This window comes from Spodoptera frugiperda, chromosome 15 (assembly GCF_023101765.2).
Source record: "Spodoptera frugiperda isolate SF20-4 chromosome 15, AGI-APGP_CSIRO_Sfru_2.0, whole genome shotgun sequence".
Lineage (NCBI taxonomy): Eukaryota > Metazoa > Arthropoda > Insecta > Lepidoptera > Noctuidae > Spodoptera > Spodoptera frugiperda.
The window spans coordinates 12,969,147-12,995,635 of NC_064226.1; the positions used below are offsets into that span (position 1 = coordinate 12,969,147).

General features: G+C 38.8%; 2 protein-coding genes and 1 long non-coding RNA gene across 3 annotated transcripts in view; 2 read left to right on the top strand and 1 right to left on the bottom strand.

Moving 5' to 3' along the window:
* LOC126911435 (uncharacterized) overlaps nucleotides 1-4,747 on the top strand; it is a 71,960-nt gene extending 67,213 nt beyond the window's left edge. Inside the window, exon 2 of the long non-coding RNA XR_007705979.1 lies at nucleotides 4,702-4,747. This is a non-coding gene — a long non-coding RNA (uncharacterized LOC126911435). The remainder of the gene's footprint in view (nucleotides 1-4,701) is intronic.
* A 6,122-nt stretch (nucleotides 4,748-10,869) lies between these two features.
* LOC118273598 (atlastin) lies at nucleotides 10,870-18,264 on the top strand. Its single transcript, XM_035590649.2, has 13 exons — nucleotides 10,870-11,039; nucleotides 12,942-13,156; nucleotides 13,440-13,586; nucleotides 13,742-13,897; nucleotides 14,477-14,623; nucleotides 14,736-14,871; nucleotides 14,984-15,168; nucleotides 15,428-15,652; nucleotides 16,096-16,347; nucleotides 16,436-16,681; nucleotides 16,808-17,041; nucleotides 17,236-17,508; nucleotides 17,584-18,264. The coding sequence occupies exons 2-13, from the start codon at nucleotides 12,950-12,952 to the stop codon at nucleotides 17,695-17,697; spliced, it is 2,322 nt and encodes a 773-aa protein (XP_035446542.2). The 5' UTR covers nucleotides 10,870-11,039; nucleotides 12,942-12,949; the 3' UTR covers nucleotides 17,698-18,264.
* A 488-nt stretch (nucleotides 18,265-18,752) lies between these two features.
* The window catches only part of LOC118273646 (neurogenic protein big brain), a 62,796-nt gene continuing 55,059 nt past the window's right edge, over nucleotides 18,753-26,489 (bottom strand). The window contains exons 3-6 of the mRNA XM_035590730.2: nucleotides 24,375-24,582; nucleotides 21,658-21,998; nucleotides 21,326-21,555; nucleotides 18,753-21,181 (exon numbers count right to left, since the gene is read on the bottom strand). Coding sequence (XP_035446623.2) covers nucleotides 20,982-21,181; nucleotides 21,326-21,555; nucleotides 21,658-21,998; nucleotides 24,375-24,582 — 979 coding nt within the window. The 3' untranslated portion in view covers nucleotides 18,753-20,981. The remainder of the gene's footprint in view (nucleotides 21,182-21,325; nucleotides 21,556-21,657; nucleotides 21,999-24,374; nucleotides 24,583-26,489) is intronic.

The window sequence follows — 26,489 nt, forward strand, 5'->3', positions numbered from 1 at the left end:
AACTGTTAGTTTTCACGTGATGCCTGTACATACAGACAGACAGACAGACAAAATTATTTTTTCAATATTTTCAATATACAGGATTGACCCTTCTACAGATTTATTATATGTATAGATTTATTGAGTCCCATATTATGGGGGCTACTTCGGGCGTTATTCCATACTCCTTGACATTTTTAATTATACATATACTATATTACCCGAACTCAAGATAAAGACCCGTCTCTCCTCTATCTGCCTGCGTAGAGTGCTTCAGTTCTTTGAAAAAGAAGACAATTTATAATAACATATCCGGTAACCATGAGACATTCGAAACGAGCATAACGTCACACAAGCTATATGTTCCCGCAGGCGAATGAAGAAGATCCTCTCTTAAAGTTTTGAGAGAGCAGGTGAACAGAACAGGCCAATGGGACGGTATGACGAAGCGCTTCATGTGGAATCAGGTTTAAGTATTATCATATTTTCCAAAACAGTTCAGATTTTGGCAACATACAGTTGTGGCCATTTTCAAAGATTTAGAGAAGAAATGCTCGCCTCTTAGACATTACGGAGCCGCGGCAGATCTAACGGGTTGCCGGAGCTTCGGATCGACGAGCAGGAGTAAGAACGGGGTGTTTTTTAGTCAGCAAGAACCTCTCAGACTTCATGAATCGAATATACAATAGACGATGGCATAAACGCAATAGACAAAAAACAAAAATCACTTTTGTACATAAGGTCTTATCCACCAACCAACTATAATTAAAGCATTTTTTTACTTTATAGTCTATTGAAACAAAGCGGAAATTTTATTGAATAAAGGTCATTGGGCGGAATCCGACCCGGTCGCGGACACGAATGAAAATGATATCAAATGAAAGAGTATAAATTTATTTAACATTAGGTATGATTATTTTTTTTTAATCCATGGGACAAAAAAGTTAGAACCAAAAATAGACGAAATTAAGTCGCAACTTTGACATACTTCCCAAATCGATTAATGAAGCTGAAAATTGGCATGGATGTTAATTAACTACATGATTATAAACCAAATGTCAAAAATCCCTATCGATTCGACTTTTACCAAATGAAATATTCAAGGTAAAAAGGTCAAAATTACGGTTTTTTTCTATTTTTCTCGAAAAGGGCAAGTTTTATCGTACAAATATGTTCAACAGAGTTGTAGATCATACATTTTTTTACAAAAATGGTTCATCACTTTTACCCTTACGACTTTCCATTCGTGAGATATCGCGGTTTTAATGAAATAAAACGTATTTTATATAATACTCGCGGGGTTTTACTGCTGCTCGGCTCCTATTAAATGTAGGTAGCATGATGTTTTATAGCTTATAGCATAATTCGATAAATGGACTAATTAACAAAAAAAAACAATTCGATTCGGACTACTAGTTTTGGAGATTAGCGTGTTCTATAAATTCTTCAGCTTAAAATATTAGTACTACTTTTCCGCAGTTTCAATCGATGCTGGCCTTCTATTAAGCATAGCCTAATGTTTCATTAATTATAATCTACCTCAGTAATTAATGGACTATCAAACACAAAAGGAATAATTCGATTAGATGTTGTAGTTCTGGAGGTTTGCGCGTTCAAAGATACAAACTCTTTAGCTTATATATTAAGTTACTAAGTATTCCGACGCTGTTTCAATCGCTCTGCTCAGTTCTTATAGACCATTATTATATTGTGTTGAATAATCCATTTATCCAGGAAGCTTATAGGCTATAAAACATCACGCTATGATGATATACTAGGAGCCGAGCAGCGAGTAAAACCGCGAGAGTGGTACTTACACGCTAATCTCCAGAACTAATACTGTGATTTTTTTTTGGTTTAGGATAGTCTACTTATCGAGGAAGGTTAAGCTATAAAATATTACACGACGGTCAACAGGGGCCGAGCAGCGGATGAGACCAAGCAGGAGTTTTACTATTATTTGAAGCTGAAGAGTTTGTTTGAACGTACTAATGTCTAGAACTACTGGTTCGCACCAAATTATTATTTTTGTGTTGAATAAGTCCATGTATCGAGAAAGGCTATACGCTATAAAACATCTCGCTACAATTAATAGAAGTTGAGTAGCAAATAAAACTGTGCGGAAGTAGTACTAATATATAAAGCAGAAGAATTTGTTTGAACATGCTAATCTCAAGAACTATTGACCTGCATCGAATTATTCTTTTTGTGTTAAATAGTCCATTTATTGACTACAATCAAAAGGAGCAGGTAAAATCGCGCGGGAGATAGCGAGTCAAACTCATTGAGTTATGTAAACTATGATTTATTTATTTAAAACCGTGATATCTCACGAATGAAAAGTCGTAAGACTAAAAATGATAAACCATTTTTGTAGAAAATTGTATGATCTACAATTGTGTCGATCATATTTTAACGATAGAACTTACCGTTTTCGAGAAAAATGGAAAAAACCATAATTTTCACCTTGAATATTTTTTTACCAAAAGTGAGATCGATGGGGATTTTTGACATTTTGTTTATAATGGTGCACTTAACGTCTATGCCATTTTTCAGCTCTATGCGAATTATGTTAAGGATATTAATTACGCCAAATAAATAATTATGTAAAAGTTTATTTTTCTCCACTCTCCCACATCCCACAAGAAAGCGACCCTTACCATAATAAACTAGACACATTTTATTCATATATCCTGATAATTTCATTTCTGTCCGCCGTGGGTTTTTTTCCCATACATTTTGCCCATTGACCTTTATACAACAGACAGGAAACACTGGAATTGGTTGATATACGTTATAGACTGTATATGGAGGGATGGCGAACCATAGGCACGCGTGCCATTGATGGCACGTGACTGCAAATCTTAAAACTGTGATTATAAACCGGCAACCTACGTGTGATAACTCTAGTACTGCAACTGCAGGTATAATTAGACTGCGGTAACAATTTATTCATATTCATATTCATATTCATTTATTTGCTTTCCACAATGTATGTAGATAGATGTTCTTAAAAGTAAAAGTAACAATTATGGACCCAGTTTGGGCACAGCAATTTTAAAGATATAAAATTTCAGGCTTAGTAATTATATAATTTTATATTATTATTGTTTATCTTAGTTTAAAATGCTTAAATAATTATAATTATTGAGATCTTAAAATTATACTTTGTTAGTGATTACTTATGTGTGTGTGTGTATGCGTGTGTGTGTAAGAGGGAGAGAGGGGGAGGGAGTGTGTGGGTGGGTATATGATTGTAATTTAACTATTAAGCTGACTATAAACTTTATTCCTACTGATTGACCATGTGTACATGGTCATACAAGTATAAAGTAAAATTTATTTCATGACGCAACAACGACCTCTATACATATTTTTTAGTAATTGACGCGTCAATGTGCGAGTTCCGCTATCCCTGGTCTATTTATTTTTATTCATATACTAGCAAACCCGGCAAACTCCGTTTCGCCACTAATGGTTTTCCCGTTTTCCTGCTTTTTTTGAAGTTTTCTTTAAATCTCACGGAGCCCGAGATCTTTCTAACGAATGCAAGACTGTGGAAATCGGTTCCTGCGTTTTGGAGTGTATAACTCCAGAAAGTAGGAACCGACTAGCGTCAGGAAGGAAAACCTGACTTATTTTTATATTATAGATTTAATTCAAAAGTTACAACGGAAGACAAGCAATAAAAGTAACTAACAATATTCCTGCAATAGTCTATAATATACCTACATGACCTTCGTACTGTGTCTGGGATGGACGTTGCATACAAGGTGTCAAATCAACTGGTTAGTCAGAATACATACAATACATGGTACCTATGTATATTATACATACCTTCATTGGGCGGTTGTATGATATTCATCATACATGACTCAAGCCAAGCATTTCATTTTATAAATAGGTACTATGATGGTTGGTATCCTGCTTTCCAAATTCTCAGTATTAAAGTATGTATACAAAATTTTATGCCTTTTGTTCTTAAGCTATAATAAGTATGGGTATAACTATAGCTCATGATTGGTAACTAGCCTAGCCATAGATGCTGAAGAGATAGATGCTCTTTTGTGTAGATAGTTCTTACCACCCGTTAGAATTAGATGATTAAATAATAACTTGCATAGTTCTCCAATATTCCTTTATGGAGCGAAGATGTATTAGAAGGGGTAAATACAAAAAATCTAGCTCAAATCAATTATTTTTATTACTTTAAACAAAATTTAGAACAAAAAACATTTTTTTCAGGAACGTTTTACTCAGTTTTCAGGTAGAATCTTTTATCTTTTTAGATACAAAAACACAATTACATATACAAAATAGGTTAGAACGAACTTCGTATCTAAATATGCACAAAATGACTTTCAGGCATATTCGGTATTTGTTTTAAAAGAGACTGGTTTCATATGAAAAAATATTGCAGGGACAATACCCACTGCATTTGTAGCACATTTAATTTTATTTACTAACTTGAAGTTTTGTTTCATCATCTTATTTCATCATTTCAAGAAATGACTCACATTTAATTTAGTTTCATCATTGTATCTACTTCTGTTATTAGTTTGGTACTTTTTGATTTTTTTTACGTACCGGTATGTACATAGTGATATATATGTATATACCTACATGGATAGTTGCTTGTTTATTCTTAATCTATAATATAAAAATAAGTCGACTTTTCCTTCCTGACGCTATAACTCCAGATCGCACGAACCGATTTCCAAGGTTTTGCATTCGTTGGAAAGGTTTCGGACTCTGTGAGGTTTATAGCGGAGAAAAATCAGCAAAATTTTCAAGAGAAAAGAAGGAAAACAGGGAAAATCATTGGTGGCGAAACGGAGTTCGCCGGGTTTGCTAGTTTCTCATACTTATAACTGAAAGTGCCTTTATGTGAGGATACCGGTGTAACCTATTGTCTTGTGTGATAAGTATCTAAAAATACTCTCTTTTTCAAATTCTTCAATTAAATACGTTTAGTATTCTTCTCGTTAAGCTTTAAGTTATTAATAGTGAACCCGTTATGAACTCGAAGAATTACATAGGTACTGAATACTTTACATGACTGTGGTTTCAGACCCTAACATAGATTATATGACATAGTCGCATATTTTCCTACTCATAATAGTTTATAAACATGCTAGGTACCTAGTTACTTTTCATAACTAACATAATAGTTTCATAATGAAAGGAATAGTTTCATCATTATAGACAATTGTATATACATATATGACGGAGTCGGGGTGTCGTCACGGTAATAATCGGTAGTAATGAGAACTACAATGTTTGTCCATGTTTATTACAATATTGTATTCGCAATGATAACAGTAAATACCGTAATGTAAGCTTTTACAAAAGTTGTTAATACTACACTAGTTTACAATTAGGATTGTCTTAAGAGATGAGCGTGATCGCGCAACCGTGTCCCATGAAGGAATGTGTGTCTGACCCTTCCTCGTATCGGCTGGGTCCTATAGCGTCCCTAAAAAAAACACACTCTTTGCAGGGTCGCAGCTCTTAACTGTTTTTTTGTCTTACGTACTTAACATGTGTCGATCACACTATCTTTACAATTTGGTGAGAACTTAAAACTAAACCAATTGATTTTGAAGTGATTCATGGAAAAGGGGCTGGCAGCGGTCGTCTTAAGTGTGTTCACGAACTGTTCTCCGACACGGCCAACCTGACGTTATCACGCGTCCTCGCGTGGTGTTCAATCTGCAAGTGGAAACATTCACCACAGTAGACTTTTGTCTCGGTCATACCTGACTGAAACAGCAAGATTTTGAATTCAAACTTAACATTATTATTTTGTTAAGCAGAAACTGCTCTAATTTGGATTTTATTTTATTCTCAATAATTTTACTGTAAGAAATAACAAAAGATAATGAGACCTGGTTTGAGAACCTCAATTGTGTCGCACCACATGACCAGTGGGCCGACCGTATGTTGATATCACTTAACCAGCTGTAACTACATTGTCAAATGCGCATCGCGCACTCTTCGGCTAAACCGGAGCTACGACTACATACTGACACATGCATTACAGCCAGTCACAACTTAACCATCGAGTAACTACATTGTTGGATGCACATCGCGTACTCTTCGGCTACACCGGAGCTACGACTACAAACCAACACATGCATTACCGATTTTTCACATAACCATCGAGTAACTACATTGTTGGATGCGCATCGCGCACTCTTCGGCTACACCGGAGCTACGACTACAAACCAACACATGCATTACCGATTTTTCACATAACCATCGAGTAACTACATTGTTGGATGCGCATCGCGCACTCTTCGGCTACACCGGAGCTACGACTACAAACCAACACATGCATTACACCGATTATCCACTCAACCATCCAGTACCTGCATTGTTAGATGCGCATCGCACACTCTTCGGCTAAACCGGAGCTACGACTACACACTAACACATGCATTTTGAAGTTATAAAACCAGTCTCGATAAAAAAATTAAATAAACTAGATTGATCTAGTAAGTAAATCGTTATAATATCTTAATCGTCAGTCAGTTCCTTACACATTTCAGTAATTGCATTTGCTTTCAACATCTTGCTATTCATGTTCAGATTGTATTCAATCACAATATTTTGGAATACTTGTTATTCAATTTCATGTTCCTTAGACGAACCATCCACATGTTCATTCGTAGGCATTTTTTTAAGCGATCTGTTTGACTGCGCGAGTTGGCAGTTATAAAAAAACCACACGAGTTACACAGTAGTTTATTTTTATTAACTATACGAACTACACTTTAACTTTTAAGATTTTACAATAAGTACCTCAACTGGACTACACTCACAACTTCGCGGTTACCCTCGTGAACCCTAGTGACTCGGTTAGGCGCAAGGATTTTAGCTGAAAACCAACAAGTTGGGACGGATCCGAAGATCACAATTATATCAGCACCCTGAGCCTAAACTCTGACAAACTGCACTTGATTTAAGAAAAGTATGAGAGCATTTATAGTCAATTAATTAATTGCTGATATAGACTTAGGTGATTGAGGTAAATTAATGCAGTTTTTATCTACAAAGCAATCTCGTATTGCAACTTAGCGATATAGTAAATAAGAGATGTAACAGATCGTTCGCGTATTTGTACGACCGGTTGATATTTCCTGCTTCGGCCTGTTCGTTAAAATCTATTGCAACAAGGGTAGAGACGATCCAATGTTTACTGACAATGATTTGTTAAAAGACAGCTTGTCAAACGAAATTAAGATGTTGATACCCTGAGCATGAGATATAATGTCGTAACCCATCAGAATACCACGTCGTAAGTATTTGTCAGGAAGAACATGAAATAGAATTTTAAGAGCAATATCGTCAATTTCAACCAAAGCTGATATTTGTACAGTAGGTACTATAAACTTTTGTCACCAATGCCTTGCATTTTGACTATATTATTTACTCTTGGGGCATGAATCTTTGACGATATTGACTCCTTCATAAGGGAAAACTCGGCTCCAGAGTCGTAACAAAATGAAAAGAACGCACCAAAGTGATGTAGAACTCCAGCGAGAACTGCGACGGTACTGACGTCCACACGTTCTCGTTCACCACCTTTGCTAGCAGGCGCCCACCGGGGCCGCAGCAGCTCGCATACAAGCGGGACCGCAGCAGCTCACACACAGCCGGGGCCGCAGCAGCTCGCATACAAGCGGGACCGCAGCAGCTTACACTCAGGCCGGGACTGCAGCAGCTCGCACACAGCCGGGGCCGCAGCAGCTCGCACACAGCCGGGGCCGCAGCAGCTACAGCACAAAATGCTCGCACACAGCCGGGGCCGCAGCAGCTCGCACACAGCCGGGGCCGCAGCAGCTCGCACACAGCCGGGGCCGCAGCAGCTCGCACACAGCCGGGACCGCAGCAGCTCGCATACAAGCGGGACCGCAGCAGCTCACACTCAGCCGGGGCCGCAGCAGCTCGCACACAGCCGGGGCCGCAGCAGCTACAGCACAAAATGCTCGCACACAGCCGGGGCCGCAGCAGCTCGCATACCGCCGGGGCCGCAGCAGCTCGCACACAGCCGGGGCCGCAGCAGCTCGCACAGCTGGGGCTTGCACACAGCCGTTTGGCGACGCGCCACCAATACCGGCGCGCACCCGTACAACTTGCGGTCACACAGCGCGTACCACACGCTCGGGCTCCTCCGCTCGAGTGCCTTGCGCATCTAGTTGTAGAATCCGGCGCCAGACGAGCTCGTGAAAGAATTACAAAAGCCATGTCACTAATTTAACTCTAGTATTTACGCTTTTGCAATGAACTCTTGAGGATAAACTCGGTTCCAGAGTTTAAACAGAATGAAAGGAACTGACCAATATGCTGTAGAACTCCGGCAAGTACTGTGGCGGCACCGACGTCCACACGTCGTTCACCAGCAAGTCAGGCTTGTTGTCATCCGAAACCCGCATCTACAGCCCGTACAGCTTCCAACACCGCGCACACCCGCAACACGGGCTCCACAGCTCGCAGGCGTCACTGGCGCTGCTAACGCTGCGCATGATGCGTCCCCTCGTGGTTCACACCAAATATCTTCGTACCGCTCAACGATTTCTTGGTTACACGAAAGCTCACCAAAGTCTATTGAAAGCGCGTACTAGCGTCGGGGAATTTTGCACCTCTAACAACATTCGCACTTTCTCGCGTCCATGATCACATCGTCCACTCGAACGAGGTAATCCCACTTCTGATGACGGAGTCGGGGTGTCGTCACGGTAATAATCGGTAGTAATGAGAACTACAATGTTTGTCCATGTTTATTACAATATTGTATTCGCAATGATAACAGTAAATACCGTAATGTAAGCTTTTACAAAAGTTGTTAATACTACACTAGTTTACAATTAGGATTGTCTTAAGAGATGAGCGTGATCGCGCAACCGTGTCCCATGAAGGAATGTGTGTCTGACCCTTCCTCGTATCGGCTGGGTCCTATAGCGTCCCTAAAAAAAACACACTCTTTGCAGGGTCGCAGCTCTTAACTGTTTTTTTGTCTTACGTACTTAACATGTGTCGATCACACTATCTTTACAATTTGGTGAGAACTTAAAACTAAACCAATTGATTTTGAAGTGATTCATGGAAAAGGGGCTGGCAGCGGTCGTCTTAAGTGTGTTCACGAACTGTTCTCCGACATATATATATATATATGGGTAGATATATATATATATATGTAACTATAATGTTTCCATTCGGTATTTCCAATTGTCTATTTATGAAACTATTCTGTTTATACCGTTGTAAAAGTAAAAACCCACTTTGCAAGAGAAGCTGATATGAATTAATCGTATTGACTTATGTGCATAAACAGCCGGGTCACTCATTTTTGTTAACGATAAACCCCGAACACAATACTTTTGAGTTGCCATACACAAATAAAATTTCTACCAAAACCTATCGTTAATAAATTTATAGAAGAAGAAGAAAGAAAGAAAAGCAGTTTATTTGCACCGATTAAAAAATAATAAACATAAATAATTAATATGGAAAAAAAAACATAAAAGTATTTACGGTGCAAAAAGGCTGGTACTCAGCTTAAATGCCGTGACCCGAGCGCGATATTTATTATTTATTCAGATATTCACAGGTTTCATAATATAGATTATAGTAACACGCCTCACCATAATCTATATGAAACCTGTATTTTATGCTGTTAGTCTTCAGTTGGGACTTTAACATAGGTAGGACATACCTCAAGCCTCGCTTTGCTGAGTTCGTTAATCATGCTGCTTAGTTCAGCTGCTGAAGAAGAGAAGAGCACGTTTTCATAAGTGAAGCGAAGGTTTGTTAACTTCCTCTCCCCGATGACCACTTCCTTCGTACTCCAGCACCAGGAAAGCTTTTTGAAAACCTGTGCAAGGGATGCGGTGAAGAGTTTCGAATATAACAGTTTACTTTTTTGACTTTCTTGGAAATAGGGAAGGATTGGCCGAGTTCATAATAATGATTAAAAGTAATAAAAAATAACAGTAAAATAATTCGAAAATACACAATGTGTAAACTACCACGAAACATTTGGTCATCATGGTGCATCGTGCCGGAGACTACACTTCGTAATTATGGTACAATGGTACCAATGTTGTTACTTGCTTACTTTTTACGTTTTGCTACAGGTCGAGCCACTAACATACTTTACAGAAAATTAATCTGAAAGTACTAGCGAGCTCCAGTCAATCCTTTCATTACAGAAATTAATTAAAAACAGTCGATGGCTACACGGTGACTCTACTATGTGTCAATAAGTTATCGTCAGTCTTACGCTCACATCAAAATAATAATAGTTATACTATGTGCATCAAATGAATTATAATAAAATTCAGGGTGGAATAATGGATCTTTGATTACATAATTTCAAGATTTGTTAAATAATGTAAACAACAATTCTATTTTGATCTATTTGACGTTTAATGATATTTTTTTCTCATGACATATCTTTTTTAAAATTTAATTATTATAATTTCCTTTTAAAAGTTAAGCACACTAGAATTGCGGGCAAAATAAGATTATAAATAAGAAATTATAAATTTAACCACTGTGTACTCTATTCAGGCAAATAAATTCTTTTTGATTTTAATTAATTACATTAGTAAATAATTTTAATTAATTACATTAGTCATTACATTAATCAAAAAGATTTTAATTAAAAGTAGGATTCATTAGAATCCTACTAAATTGTTAAGAAAGGTAAATTCTGGCAACACTACAAATCGCAAAATTCCCGCTATCAATGAGTTCTATTTATAAAAGACCGAGTTCAAAAAGTACAAAGCTATCGTGAACAGCTGAATGCGAACTTTATATCTTCTACTTTAAGGTTGAAAATAGAAATATAGATTATGAATTTAAATGTACATATATATTGTATGTAGATAGGATTAGTAACGTTGTTTAAGTAAGAGTGGTTTGTTCAGATAAGTGTAGACGCTCGTAGTTGTTGGTTCAGCTTAGTAGTGAGAAACTACATGATATTATAGACCACTCGATAATTACGAGTCGCATATATTAGTACTTATTAATTTATACTCGTACATTAGGTAAGTGCATTTACTTTAATTTAAATCCCAACAAATTGGGTTTAATTAGTTAAATGTAATTTTCGTCTGTGAATGTCTATGGCATCGTAGCCCGCGAACGGATGGACCGATTCTGATGCGGTTTTTTAAGTGCGAATTATTTTTTTTGCGTTCGTATGGTTTTTTTAATTATTAGTTTACATTATGTATTGTTATGATCTCAGAATAGGGAAGGCCGTCATGTAGAGATAATTCGAAAACTTTATTAATTCTGATCTAAAAGTTAAAGAAACACCCAATTCTTGTTATTTATTTCTTGTCACATAAAAGAAGATGCAAACAACCTAACCGTTACATTCTAGTCCCTGTGCACAAGCATACATCGTGGTAACACAAATAATGCTTTGTCTGACTCGGGAATATAACCATATAACCCTATGCAGTGACGGTCAAGGTTATGATCACTAATAATCAATGAGCCGCCAATGGTTCGTGTCAGCACAGGTGGTTTGCTTCAGAAACAAATCGCAGCGAGCTGTATATTTAGTGGTAAACAAATTCGCTCACATGTTTGTTATTCTTTGTTTGATGTTTATAACAAATCTATTTTGATTTAATTTATCTCCAATTCTGCATCCTGCATTCCTATGTTTGAGTTCACGATCAAGGGCATAGCCATTATTTATTTAAACATACTCGTACTATTATCTAATTGGCTGTCTCGTTGGTCGCAAGTGCGGCTGCTGGACAAGGGTCTCAGGTTCGATTCCCGTGTCGGGCAAGGAATTACTGGGCTCTTTTCGGTTTTTCGAAAATTTATCAGTAGTAGCTCAGAGTCTGCAATTGTGCCCGGTATAGAGCAATAGACATGGGGCATAATTAACATAAGTGGGTGTACATTGTATAGCGGCATTACGTTCCGTAATGTGCACTTCTGCCTACCCCTTCGGGGATAAAAGGTGTGACGTTGCTTTTTTACATAATATCTAATTATATTCCATAGAAAGACATGATTTTGTTCCATTTTTATAGATAGTTCTCTCTACCATAATGTTTTATGTTTGCCGTATTTTTTAACATCGATCACGTTGATGTAGGTAACTGGCCATACCGTAAAGGTCAGGTCTTCCAGACTCCTCACTTATGGCGACGCAGGTACTCCTGGGTTTTTAGTGGGTATTTTATCCGGGCTTCTCCCACAGAATCCCACATATCCTCTTCCTCTCCCGACACGAAAACGATACTCAAAGTATTTTTCCCAGGATTATAAAAGTACCTAGTCATACGAGCATGGAAAGCAAATAATACAATATAAGCCAATGATTACAATAACAATAAAGATCGGTCACCATTATTAAACTGTAATACAGTAAGTAATGGTGCGTCATTGGCGCATATCATTAGTGACGCCATGAGGCTTGGTTAGAAGTGCGTGGTGGACTGAAGTAGTGATAGTAGTAAAGTGTCTCGTGACATCTATGGAACTTGTTACAGCACCCTGTTTGTTCTTTTGAAAAACATGGGGCAATGTTTTGTTTCTTTAGGATTTTCTCCTGTGTCGTGGGTGCGTTTACAAACATACAATTTCCCATGCACATGACACCCAGACCCGAAACAACAGTTTGTGTAGTTTTTTTTTTTTTGAGGGAGAAAATCATTCAATGACTTTTCTCGCCTTGGGCTAGGCGAGAGGGAGTGTCAGACTCCTACTGACTAAAAACCACCCCGTACCCACTCGTGCTTTTCGAACCGGAGCCCCGGTAAACCCGCTAGGTACCCTGTGACAACAGGACTTGTTGTTGGTATCAGGGTCACAAAAACAAATATTGCTTTATTTAGCAAATTTGCAATCGGATTAAGTCAGAATAATCCTTATTCATTAGCCAATTACTTTACACGAAATTCAGTGTTATTATATTATAGGGAGCAACATGGAGCGCGGCGAGGGCATACAGGTGGTGAAGCTGGGCGAGCGCGAGGGCGCGGCGCGGTACGAGCTGGACGAGGGGGCGCTGCGCCGCGTGCTGCTGCGCGAGGACGTGCGCGGCCTGCCCGTGGTGGTGGTCAGCGTCGCCGGCGCCTACCGCGGCGGCAAGTCCTTCATTCTCAATTTCTTCCTCAGATACCTCAACGCATCTGTAAGTATATATAAGTACCTCCATTACTCTTTCCTTGTTTTTCTTCAGGTGTTCTTCATATATTTTCTAGTCTTAAATAAGTACAAATGTAAACAAAAAAAAAAAAACATTACTGAGGCCTTAGTCTGCTATTACAACTGTGACACAATAGTCGATCATTGAGCAGTGCAAGAGGGATGGAGTTATACAACCTACATAGCTCCGTCCCTCTTGCACTGCTCAGTGATCGACCATTCTGACACAATTGTAATAGCAGACTAAGGCCACTGTTCTCATGTTTTAGCGCAAGAGTCAGCTGGATGGTACGTGGCTGGGGGAGGAAGACGAGCCTCTGAAAGGATTTCACTGGCGAGGTGGATGTGAACGAGAGACCACGGGCATCCATCTGTGGTCGGAGCCCATCATTACAACCACAGAAAACGGCAAAAAGGTGGTTTAATTTGATAAACAGTTCAAAACTCACGTGTGAGGTGACCATTTATCCTCCTTCTCTGTTATAACACAAATATATCATTTACTATTAAAACAAATCCTATGTTCAATCTGGTCGTTCGATATTTTTATAGCTTCAGTTCACATTATCAGGTAGCTGTGTTGCTGATGGACACACAGGGCACCTTCGACTCGGAGACCACGATCGGTCAGAACTCGACAATCTTCGCGTTTTCAACCCTCATCTCGTCCGTGCAGATCTACAACCTGTACGGTAACATCAAGGAGGATGATCTACAACACTTACAGGTTAGGTTTAAGAAACAAGGGTTTGCAATAGTCGTGTTTATTAATACAGTGAAATAAATCGTTTTCTCCTTTCAGTCTTTAAGGTTGAAAGTGAATTAGCCTTTGTACCAAACCTTTTAGTGTGCTTTTCTACCAGAAATGTTCTATACTACGTTGGTGCGTTTCGCTTCCACCAATCATATTCATTGTTACACATAGCTTAGCACTGGTAGAAACGGATTCAGCTAAGCTAATTTTTATAGTATAGAAAGATGTTTGTTATGTGCATGGATATGCGCTATGGATGGTTTCCCTAATACCGATACATCGCATATTCGAGCTGCGCATCTTCCTCGCACAAAACGGTCATATAGTTTCACAGCTTAGCTATTACATCTTCGTAGCAAAGTCACATAGCACATCTCTGGTGGAAAAGCATCATGACTTTCGATTTGATAATGTGTTTACAAGATAGCGAGCGAGCGATGTGGATAGCCTGTACAAACCAATCCCTTTGTTAAAAAAAGAACAGACATTAGTGTCGTATAGGTAGTAGGGTTGTGTGACATTATACAAAATTTAATGATGCTTCAATATCAGCTGTTTGCGGAGTACGGCAGTTTGGCGAGCGAGACCCAGGGCAAGACATTCCAGACGCTTTTGTTCCTCATCAGGGACTGGACGTATCCGTTCGAACACCCTTATGGTTTCACAGGCGGCTCAGCACTACTGTGTAAAAAACTTCAGGTAATCGTTTATTCCATTAGATAAACTTAAAAAAGTACAGCTTTACTTTTTTGTGTGATATTGTACACACTATAACTTACAACTAATATTTCTGTTCTTAATTTATTCTCAGTTGAACCGAAACGTGAATCCAGAATTGCGACACGTCCGTGAACACCTAACTTCGTGTTTCGAAGATATCAAGTGTTTCCTCATGCCACATCCAGGTCTCACTGTTGAACATCCAAATTTTGATGGCCGTATATCTGGTTAGAATTTTAACTGTTTTATTTTTTGACTTTAGAATAATTCTTTGATAAAAGAAAGAATAGAATAGTATCTCAGTAGCTAGTAACCTAATGACTGAGTGTATGATTGCAGGCTTGACTGAAAACTTCAGATCGGCGCTTTTAAATTTGGTGCCTTCTCTGTTCGACCCAAAACACCTCACTCCAAAGAAAATCAACGGCGTATTAGTCTCGACACAAGACTTGTTCGAGTACTTTCAGAAATATGTCAATATCTTCAACAGTGATGAAGTGCCCCAAGTGACAAGCATCTGTCAGGTGTGTATTCTATGTACTTGAGAAAAGATATCTTAGTTGATAAACACCCTATCATCACGTAGGTTCTTTGTTGTTATTATAGTGACACTATGCGGTAACTGGTAGCGTATCCTAATTGCTATTGCGAGTTGACTGGCGACAGCGCAGCGATTCGTGAGACGTAGGTACTGGCTAGTGATACGCAGATAGAGCACATGTAGCAATAAAGAAGTAAATGTATGTTAAGTTAGTAGTGTCTAGCTATGTCTGGCACTTGCAGGCGACGGCAGACGCGTGTCTGCTGGCGGCGACGCGCGAGGCGCGCGAGCTGTACTCGCAGCACATGGAAGCGCACGTGCGCGACAACTTCAGTGTCAGCAACGCCACGCTCACTGCCTGGCACGAGGAAGCGCGGGACCAAGCCCTGCGATGCTTCACAAAGAAGAAGAACCTTATTCCCTTCGGCAATAAGACGCAAGACGCAACCCCTCGCTTCTTCCAAGAGGTCAGTCAAAATGCACTACCTATCTCATCAATTTAAATAAATTAATTTTAAAACAGGCATATAATATATCAGTAGGTACACCGCGGACTACACTTCTCCATATTTTCCCTTATTGCTTTATCTATCTAAAGAGAGTATTGTGTTCTCTTAGGTACAGTACTCTCTTTTTAGTGATAAGATTGTCCATTGTATTATTGTTAATTTTTAAATGTTTGTCCTTTGTGTTTTTATATGGTGTACAATAAAGAGTTTTCAATCAATCATCCATTCCATCTACCTAAGACACATGAAAATATATTTTATTCAACTACAAAGTCTTTATTATAAGGTCAATATCCTCCACATTCTATTATCAAAATATAAGTTTAGACATAGACATGTACAGCTTTGTTACTAGCAAAATGTAGTCCAATATTATTTACAGCTGTATTTAATATCGACAGGAACTGGATGCACTCCTTTCACTTTACTTGTGGAATAACGACAAAAAAGTTCGCGACACTATGTCCCTTGCTGCACAAGCCTACGAGGCGGCGGTGAGCCGCGTGTCCGCGGAGCACGCGCGGCTGTGCCTGCACCCGCGGGACCTGGACGAGCTGCACGCAGATGCACTGCGACAGGCACTAGAAGTCTTCAGTGCCTCCAGAGACGTACCCCCAGGCCAAGAAGACGATAAAAAATTTGAATTAACACGTGTAAGTTTTATTTACAATTAGTTAAAGGTACTAATAAATCATAAAAAAATATTTAATATAGTCTAAACTTAGAAGTTGAACCTTGCAGAAGTTGCAGCAACGCTACAAGCACTTGTGCGTCATCAACGAGCAGAACAACAAGAGTAGCGTGATGGAGGTACGAGAGGTATACGTGAGGCGAATGAAGCTGGAGATGGACCAGTCGGGCGTCAGCTCCGAGCGACTCTCCACACTGCACCGGGACGCAGTCGACTTCGCTACAACTTCCTTCTACGCGAGGAGGAACCTTCCCACGCGGCGAGACGACGATCCTCACCTTCAGCGACTTTTGCAGGTACGTGCTATGTGCTGCTGCAGTGGCTATGGAGAACTACAGACAGTGAAAAATGTGTTAAAAACTAATAACACAACGAAGTTACTTTTCATAATAATCACCAAAACGTATATATTTGATTGACAGGAAATGGAAGACTGTTTTGCTGAATTTAAGCAGGGCATTGTTAAGAGTAACAGGATGATGAGGCAGATGGCTGAATATGCGTACAACAACTACATAATGTCGGCGTGGGGCCCGCAGACGTGCTGCTTCCACCCGCGCGCGTTGGAGGACTTGCACAACGAGGCTGTCACTGAAGTCAACAAACAGTTACATGGAGACGGAAATGAAGATGAAAACAAAGCAGCCATTATGGAAGTAAGTTAACCAACTTGGATTATCTACTTATTTTAATCACACATAGCGTGTCACCATCGCAAAAATAACCAATCACGCCACTATGTTCATTGCATACCCGGGATAAATGAAGTTTTTACATATAGTGTAGACACTGACATATTTACTTATTTATGTATGAGCATGTTAGCATTCAAAACCGATTAATTTTACAGGTCCTGGCAAGACGTTTCTCTGAACTGAAGATGACTAACGAGTACAATAACGAGCGAGCGGTAGAGCAAGCGTTCAATGCGTATATCATGAAGATGGACAAGCTCACGCGGCCTTCCGGGGTTTCCGCGTTGGTGTTCGCATTCTTCACTATACTCCAGTTTTCTTTGGCTTTCCACCACGAAGAAACCAAGCGAGCTGCAGTGCAAGAGTTTAATCACAGGCGTCGTGGCACACCGTACGATCAGGATCCATATTACGACCGCTTGGTGCAGGTGAATGTTTTTCGACATCATCATGAACATTATGACCAAATCTTCTATCTACTGACTCCCATGGTTTGTCCACAGAACATCGACGCGGCCTATGGAAACTACAGTAGTCCAGTGATGACCTTCTTGAGGGAGCTAGGATTCTGTAGAGACCAAGCTGCATTACCGGCTAACAATACTCACAATGGATAATACTTAATGACCAATATGAATAAGCCACTGTAATTCTTCAACTTTTTCTAATTGTAATTTATCTGAACTGAGATGATAATTCATTGTATAGGTAATCATGTCTTCTAAATATATTTGTTTGTTGATAGTAACTTTGAGTACGGTACCTAATCAAATTCTCGGTTCTACTACTACTATTTAACTTACCTACTGTTCTTTATTTCTCACTTGTGTGCTGACTCGTCAGCGTAGGCTTCATTTCATTATACATTAGGCTTTCCCAGATTTGAATGCATAAACTATGTTTTGTTTAGTATGGAAACTAGATTTAGTAATTAGTTATGACTAATCCTAATTAATCTTGGTCCTGATGATGCCCTTACATTTTTTTTACCTAACTTTATAAGAGATCTATGTATTGTTCATTCCTTGAAAGTAAGTTCATTCAGGTATCACTATCAAGTACAGGATATTCAAAGGACCAATATTTTAGAGATCTGTCTCTTTATATGGCGTTGATCGAAATATATTTTATATTTTTTATACTTAGTAATTTTCATGAAAATATATTCTGTTTAGTAACGATAACGTTTTTGTTTTCCTTAACCTAAAATACCCTTTAATAATACTAATGCAACTTAAGAAAACAAACTTTTCTGGAAAGAAGGTTTGAAAACAAGCACGTGTCTTGATTGATTAGGCTTAATATACAGTAACTTACAGGTAAGTCGACCTTTAAGAGAGTTTTCATCATTTCTGACCGATTTCACAAGGACATTTCATATGCCAAACTACTGCGGACTAGTCTGGACTCCTGGCTGTTACGATAGGCATGGTAGGTAATCATCATTAAAACTACGGAAAGGACCTCAATATACTATCTATAACTAGCAGTCTCGGCAAATTTCTTACCGCCTCAAAAAATATTTTCTCACATTTTAAACCTTTCCGTCAGCCGTTCTCGAGATTTAGCCTTTTAGCAAGACTTACGAACAGCAATTTATTTTTATATATATATATATAGATTATGAAAACGCAGGGGTCTCCAAAAAAGGGGTCATATAATATACAAAATATACAACTTCAAGTGAATTTATTTCAAAATTATTTACAAAAGTTACGATAGAATTGCTTATACTTTTTTTTTGTTTATTTGTACAGGAATATTAAAATTAGGACAAAAGTATGCTAAAGTATTTTAGCCTTCAACCTTTTAAAGCGTATTTCGTGTGGGATCTGATTATTTGACACGTGATCCAATCTTTTTCCCTTTATATTAAACATTCAGGTTGATCTAATATTTTTTGGATTTTATTTTTACAAATATAAAATAATCCTGCAATATTCGTATAGTTTATGGTTTAATAGCGAATTAACAATAGTAGGTAGCAAATAATTTATTTACGAGTAAGTAATTATGGGAGGATTACAGAGAATCATCGAAATAGTCAGTGGTCGACAGGTGCTAATCTAAGAATATCCTAAAATGTATTATTACCTAGAAAATATTTTACAATCTAACCAATAAGTTTTAGAAATATTTTACATAAACAGGTAGGAAGGTATACAGGGTGATTGATAATTAGTGACCGATATTAAACACGTGATTGTACTCGTTATTACAAACAACATTCCTAAAGATTTTTTTTTTTGTATACTCATTAGTTTTATTTTTATCACAAGTCTTCTGATAACGCGGGCGCGGGCGCCTCGCTGCTAACAGCTGATCATGCAAAATTTTGTTATTGTGATAAAAATAAAACTAATGAGTATACAAAAAAGTTTCTGTGGGAAAGTTGTTTGTAAGGATGAGTACAATCACGTGTTCAAATATCGGTCACTAATTACCAGTCAACCTATATAATTCAAAATTACTTTACAATAAATGAGACCCGTTACACCTTAATTATTAAAAACAGATATATTTCATTTGGCAGATTATGTAATAAGGTACATACTATTTACAATCTAGTCACTATCATACCTACTTATCGAAACTATTAAGTCTTTTAATATAATATAATAAGTTACCATGATTTATTTGAACAACATGGATAAGAATTTAAAAGATGTTTGTCGGTATAATATGGCACTTAATAAAAAATTTTAACCGACATTAAAAAAAGAAGGTTTTTAATTTGACCTGTATGTATGTATGTACATATGTATGTTTGTCTGCGATTATTTGTATTAAACATTAAAGCCGAATTAATTTTATGAAACAGACCTGAAACTATTTTCGTTCCCCAATTATAATTTAACTATTAAAAAAATATGACGTTATTGCATTTTCGATAAACATGCAGTTACATGAATGCAACTAATGCTATCGGGTAAATACGATGCAAAACTGGGAATAAACACATTTCACCATACTATGACTTTTTACAAAGTTACTTTCAAAGTACAAAGGGCTTAGTACGAGTTTGTTTTACGTTTAACGTTTTCAAGAGCGCATTCGGCGCTCTGATTGGTTGGTTCATTCGTGCCTTTCGTTCAACGTAAAGCAAACTCATACTACACAACTCTAACTAAAGTAATTTCGTAATGTTAATTCGGCTTATAAATACATTTATAAATAAGTAACTTAACTCATACGAACTCGTGTTCGGCAGTGATTTTGTCCGATTGGCCAAATGAGTTTAAAAAAAAATGTTTAATTTGTAGATTTTTTACAAATCCTTACAATATTCTAAGATTTAAATGAAATATTTTAAGGTAACTTGTATAGCAATTATTTGTAACACGTTATATATTTTTGTAGACCGACATTATTTTTCTACGATTTAAATAATTGTGGATTACTTAGAGGCTAAATTTAAAACAGTTATTAAAACGTTTCCAATACTTTTCATCAAAGTTTTTATAAATCCCATCTAGATATTATTATACATCTTACTCTTTATTTTTATAACACGTTTTTGAATCACAATATTGAATACCAATGATAATAATATATGTAATAGAAATTGCATTCTCAAAAATTTAAACAATTTACTCAGCATACATTAGGTATAACAATATGACCATAACAATTTGGTCTGTATTTATGAAATATTTTAATTATTCAAAATGTTTATCACCGAGCTACAGATTTGACAAGTCCTTGTGTATTTGAATGTACTTGAATCACACACTCGTGTAGTTTTGGTCACAGACTGTGGTCTAGCCGCGCGGCACTGTCCGGTGCAGTCAGCTAATGAGTGTAGGCAGTCCCCCTAGAGTGACGTGACCCTCACTGGGCGTAAGGTCCGATCGCTTCAAACGTCGAAGAGCAGCGCTATGTTGTGCTGCTCGGCGCGTCGCTAGTAGTGGTCGGGCAGAGCGTGCTGCGCGTGCGCGGAGCGGTAGTGCGGCGCGCGCGAGTACGTGCCGTACGCGTCGTCCCGCCGCGCCGCGCCCACGCCCGCGCCCACGCCGCCCGCTCCCATCGACGCGCCACTCGCGCTAGTACCGCCCACGCTCCCGCTGTACACTGACTCACGCCTCTCGTTTACAGCTGCTCCTGTAAACCGTAATTGCACAATTAGTTATATATTCATAATCAACTGTCACGCGCACTTCTATCCCGTGGGAGTGGAATAAACGAAGGAGAGCCAAATATTAAGATCCGTTTTCTGTAGAACGAATGACTGAAACTGAATCTCACCGGCTGGTCCTGGGCGAACACCGTTGGCTGTGCCGTACGGAGGATCTCGTTGAGCGTTGTGGGCATTCTGGTTATGTGCTAGAGCGTGATGAGCATGCGTGTGTGTGGGTGGGCGCAGCACTAGCGACGTGGCCGCGACCAGCGGGCCCCCGCCCACTGCACTGGTGGCCGCTGCACTGCTGGCGGCCCCACTCGTGGCGGAGCTGCCCTTACTGTACACCGACTGCGATCTGTTAATGTACATGGTGTGATTAATACAAACATATACCATACACTTCGAAGCATACCAATATACCACCAACATATTAAAAAACTACATATTTAGTGTGTACCTGTGCAAGCCATGCCTGGCAGGTGGAGGTGACCGGCAGTAGAGTGATTTGGTGCCGGAGTAGAGCGGCTCGGCGGTGTCGGGGCGCGGGGCTGCGGCGCAGTAAGTGGGAGCGTGGCGGTAGTGGTGATGTGAGGGGAAGGCGGGCTTGTCGAGCTCGTCCAGGTCTCGAGGCGACGAGGCACGCGATGACGCGCCCCTGGCCCGTCGGCCGCCCCACTCGTGCAGTAGTGCGGAGGCCACACCGCCTCCCAGTCCTCCCACCCAGCTCACCCAGTGGCTCTCCCAGCGAGACAGCACGAACGACGGTCCTAGCGATCTAGCTGGATTCAGTGACGGCATCTGTAGATTACAATTAATGCCAAGTTGGAATTTAATTGTCTCATGAACTGCAGGGTACATGGGCAGGAATACAATATTGCTACTTTTTCAAATTCATAGTTTTGCTATTTATTTATGTATCTATGTTGTTGCCTAAAGGTTTTTGTTAAGTAGGACAAGTTACAAATCTTAAGATAACTTAAAAATATTACAAACACTTCAATTCAAGGAATATAAAAGCTTCCATACATAGGTAGGTAATGTGCGTACATATTTTTTCTCGTACACTTTGTTCTGAGCGGACAGATGGGCACGCTACAACGGCAGCTGTCCTTAGGGATGCTGCACAAAAGGCAGGTAGCTTGTAATACATTCCACATAATAGCGCAGACGGCAAACAATGCTCGAGCTCACATTGCTACACTCTGTCCACCTGACACCGCGTTCGCGGAACATTTTGTGTTCAATACCGTACCAGTACGTAGCTAACGTTTATAAGACGAGCACTTTGACTACAAGCAAATATCACAATAATACACAGCAATACTTTACTCGTAATCATTAGTTGTGTGTGCTCATCAAAATGGGAAATGAAAAACTAAAAGGAATTTGTTGATATACACTACCGTCCAAAAGTTTGGAATCACTAGGGTAATTTTAATTAAAACGACTATAATATGTGTAAAGTGTACTTTATTACAGTTAAATCTTAATCAAATCATAGATTAGCATTCAGTTAAATATACTTAGCACAATTAAGACCAAAAGTTAACACTCTTCGTTAAATTTTAGCTTCGTCAAAATGACCACCCTTATTCTTTATTACTTGTTCACAAATTTTACTCATTCTTTTGATTAATTTACTGAAGTATTCGGAGTCCAGTGACTTCTATTCGCTCTGTAAATATTCCCACAACTGTGCTAAGCTCGATGGACACCGGTTCTTCACTTTTCTATCAAGTTCATCCCATACTAATTCAATCAGAGACAAATCTGGCGATTGTGACGGCCACTTCATAATTTTCAAAACTTTTTCACATCGTTTTTGCTTTGGTTCATTTGGATGAATGCTTTGGTTCATTATCTTGTTGAAAAACAAAATTACGACCGATCACATTAATTCCAGAGGGAATGGCATTGTCTTCAAGTATTTTCAGATAGCCTTCTTTATTCAGTTTCCCGGTGATTTTGATCAGATGGCCGGGTTTATTATTGCCAAAACATCCCCAAACCATCACACTACCACCGCTGTGCTTAACAGACTGCACATTACACGTTTCTAAAGACCGCTCCTCTTTTGATCGGCGCACAAAAACTCGTCTATTATATCCAAAAATTTGAAATTTACACTCATCCTTCTAAAGAACTTTTTTCAGTCTTCTTCTGTCCAGTTTTTATGTTTTTTAGCCCACTCCAGTCTTCCTCTTTTATGAACATTAGTCAATCTGGGTTTTTTCGCTGCTACACATCCTCTTAGACCACCAGATAGGAAACGTCTTTTTACAGTTGTTATTGAAACTGACGTTTCTCTGGTTCATTTAAAGTAGCGGCAATTTGAGGTGCAGTTAAACGTCGATTTCGGTTTGATAATGTCACAACGAAGTTTTCTTCCTGCTTAGTTGTAGATTTGGGACGTCCAGATCTCTTCCAGTCTTGATTTCCTCCAGTAGCTCTTTTTCGCACAAGAGTATAATGTACGAAACACCGACCTTTTCTGCGATTTGGCGCAAAGAATAGCCTTCTTCGCTCAAAGTACAGTTAGCACTCCGCTGTCCAAGCTAAATTTGTTTCCTTTTTGCCATTTTATGAGCTTGCAAACGTTTGTAACTATCACATGAACGTCATACACTCTCACGTCTCACACTGAACTATAAACTGATAATTTTAGATATAATACACCCATATTCCAAAGATTATACATTACTTATTACTACAACAATGCTTAAAACCGCCTATTCTAACAAATTTTCAAAGGGCGGTGCCGCAACTTGAGTGTTCATGAAATACGTGTGTTGGTCTTTTTTGAAAACAATGGATAGTTGATAAGAAATTAGTGTTTTTGTTAAATATTGTTGTTATCACGGACGTAAAAATACTAATCTCTAATAACAATATGCTTTTTGGTGGATTTATTGCGGTATAGTTTTTCTGTCGACGAAAATTGGGGTGATTCCAAACTTTTGAACGGTAGTGTATTTTTAGAAAAAAAGTTCAAATACGCTAAGATTTTCTGCGCTGTACGATGTCGTTAACAATATTAAACAATTTGTAGATTACAAAAACAATACATTATTCAATTCAATTTATTAATCATAACCGCGACGTTGCATAAGCATATCGCGCAGTCTTAAGATAAGCAAGTAAAATCATGAAAGAGAACACATTAATGATACTTACAGAAACGAAGCTAGCAGCACAATAAGCAGCGCCCAGCAGCGCCGGTGCAGCCCCCGTCCAGCGCCGCTCCATGGCTGCGAAGTAGGCGGCGGCCACCAGCGCCGACAGCACCAGCTCCGCTCCGAGCCGCTCCCACGCTGCGCCCGTCACGCTGCCACCGCCTGGCAGAGACGCCGACAGTCCACCAGCATACCCTGGCACGCTGACACTGAAAGAAAAAAATCTTAATAAGTATTTGTCTTGTGCAATGGCAATAAATTATTTTGGCATAAATTGAGGAGTCACAGTAGGCTTTCAAACTTAAAAATGTATTTAATTGGTTACAATGGCCATTTGGCTTTTCATAAAATATCACATTAGGTATTTTTATCTGGATCGAAGTCTCTTGGCCTTTACCTAATTATTAATAGATCGCAGGAAAGGGTCCTGCTTACTGGACTCGTAGACGAGTCACCGTTGGTACAAAGTATGCAGTCTTTTTATACGCACTTATGTAGGTAATATTTTCAAGAGCATTAAGTTACAGGAATAATCCTTATAACTTTACAATCTCGTAAGGATGGCCATGAACTTCTATCGAAATATTTAACGTAGAATTCTTATTCGGAATATGTCATTGTGATTTAAAATAGGCTATCCATTTTCATTTTACATAAGCGTACTGCGTTGCGTTTGGTTGGTTTTGTCTAGCCCCAAATCGGGGCGTGAGTTTATGCTTGCATAAAAATAATAAACATAGCTACTTTACTACACAGAAACTAGACTAAGGAATAAGTCACGTATCACATTCAGTGTGTTCCAAAACATTTACCCCTTAATAGTCTCATTCGAAGTTTTGGTCAATCAAACTGAAGCTAAGTAGTTAACATTGGGTTGTAACTAGTAAGGCTCTGCTCGTACGAACGAGGTCGACAAGTGAGGGACTGCCAGCCTCGGCCAGCCTCGGCCAGCCACGCCAGATGTGATCGACGACGTGCCAACTCGTGCCAACTCATATTCATAGTAATACGAGTAATAAAGAGGGTCCACACTTTCTTACGGCAATAAGTCACGTCTTGGTGGAAATGGAACGGTTTTATATGAAGTAAAGTGTGTAGTGGGTAGTAGGTAGGTAACTAAGTATGTGTAGGGGGATTTGTGTGCGAGCCGTGACTGCCTCGTTGGCGGTGATTCGTAAATATAACTATTGGTGAGTAAAGTTATACACTCTTCAACATTTCTGTATATATTCATTATGATAAGCAGGTCACAGCAATTAATTAAAACTGAAAATATCGGAAAGAATTCACACAAGTCATAAAAGTCCCAAAGTATTTTTTATAAAAACAGAGAAGTAAAGTTACAGAAGCAGACAGTAGCGCCCTCTATTCTCATGATATCTGTCGGGAACTCAATAGCTATTGTCGAGTGTCTGACCACTTGTAAGTTGCTACACTATGGCACACTGCAGTGACCACATTACACTGTTGTCCTAGTGACCCTAATTTAAGATACAAACTATCGTAAAATTTCCAGGCAAAGCAAAATGCTTTAATATAAAAGTAAGATAGGTTGAGGTGCACATTATTGAGTGTAGGATCCGTTTTTCGCCAGTTATGAGTCCCACGTAATAGGGGGCGATCCTAATACCATGCACTAGACGCCGTTTAAAACTATAACTACATCAAATAGGTAGATAAACAAGCATAGTTGTGTGTGGTTCATTATTCCGAGCGAGTCATTATTGAATGAAAAGAAACTGGCTACGGAACAATTTAGCGGATTTTAATTAAAATGAAAAGTGCGGCGCCGCGGCCGTCGCGTCGCCGTCCGTCGTCACTTTACGAGCACAACCCAGGAAATTAGAAGCCTTTTTAATTTTAATTAACATTTTAGTGTTGAAGTTTGGAAAACAACACTAAATACTGTTTCACAAAATCTTGGTGCCATGTACCTTTCGTTTGTCTAATGCCTAATACCCACGTTTTAAAACAGACATTTGTGTGTGTACATCTGTAAAAGATATACATACATATAAGATCTGTAACAGTAAAATAATAATAAAAAATATGTAGGTATATTGTAGACACCATGTTAAATAAATAAATAAATAGACATCCTACCAAAAGAACGGTT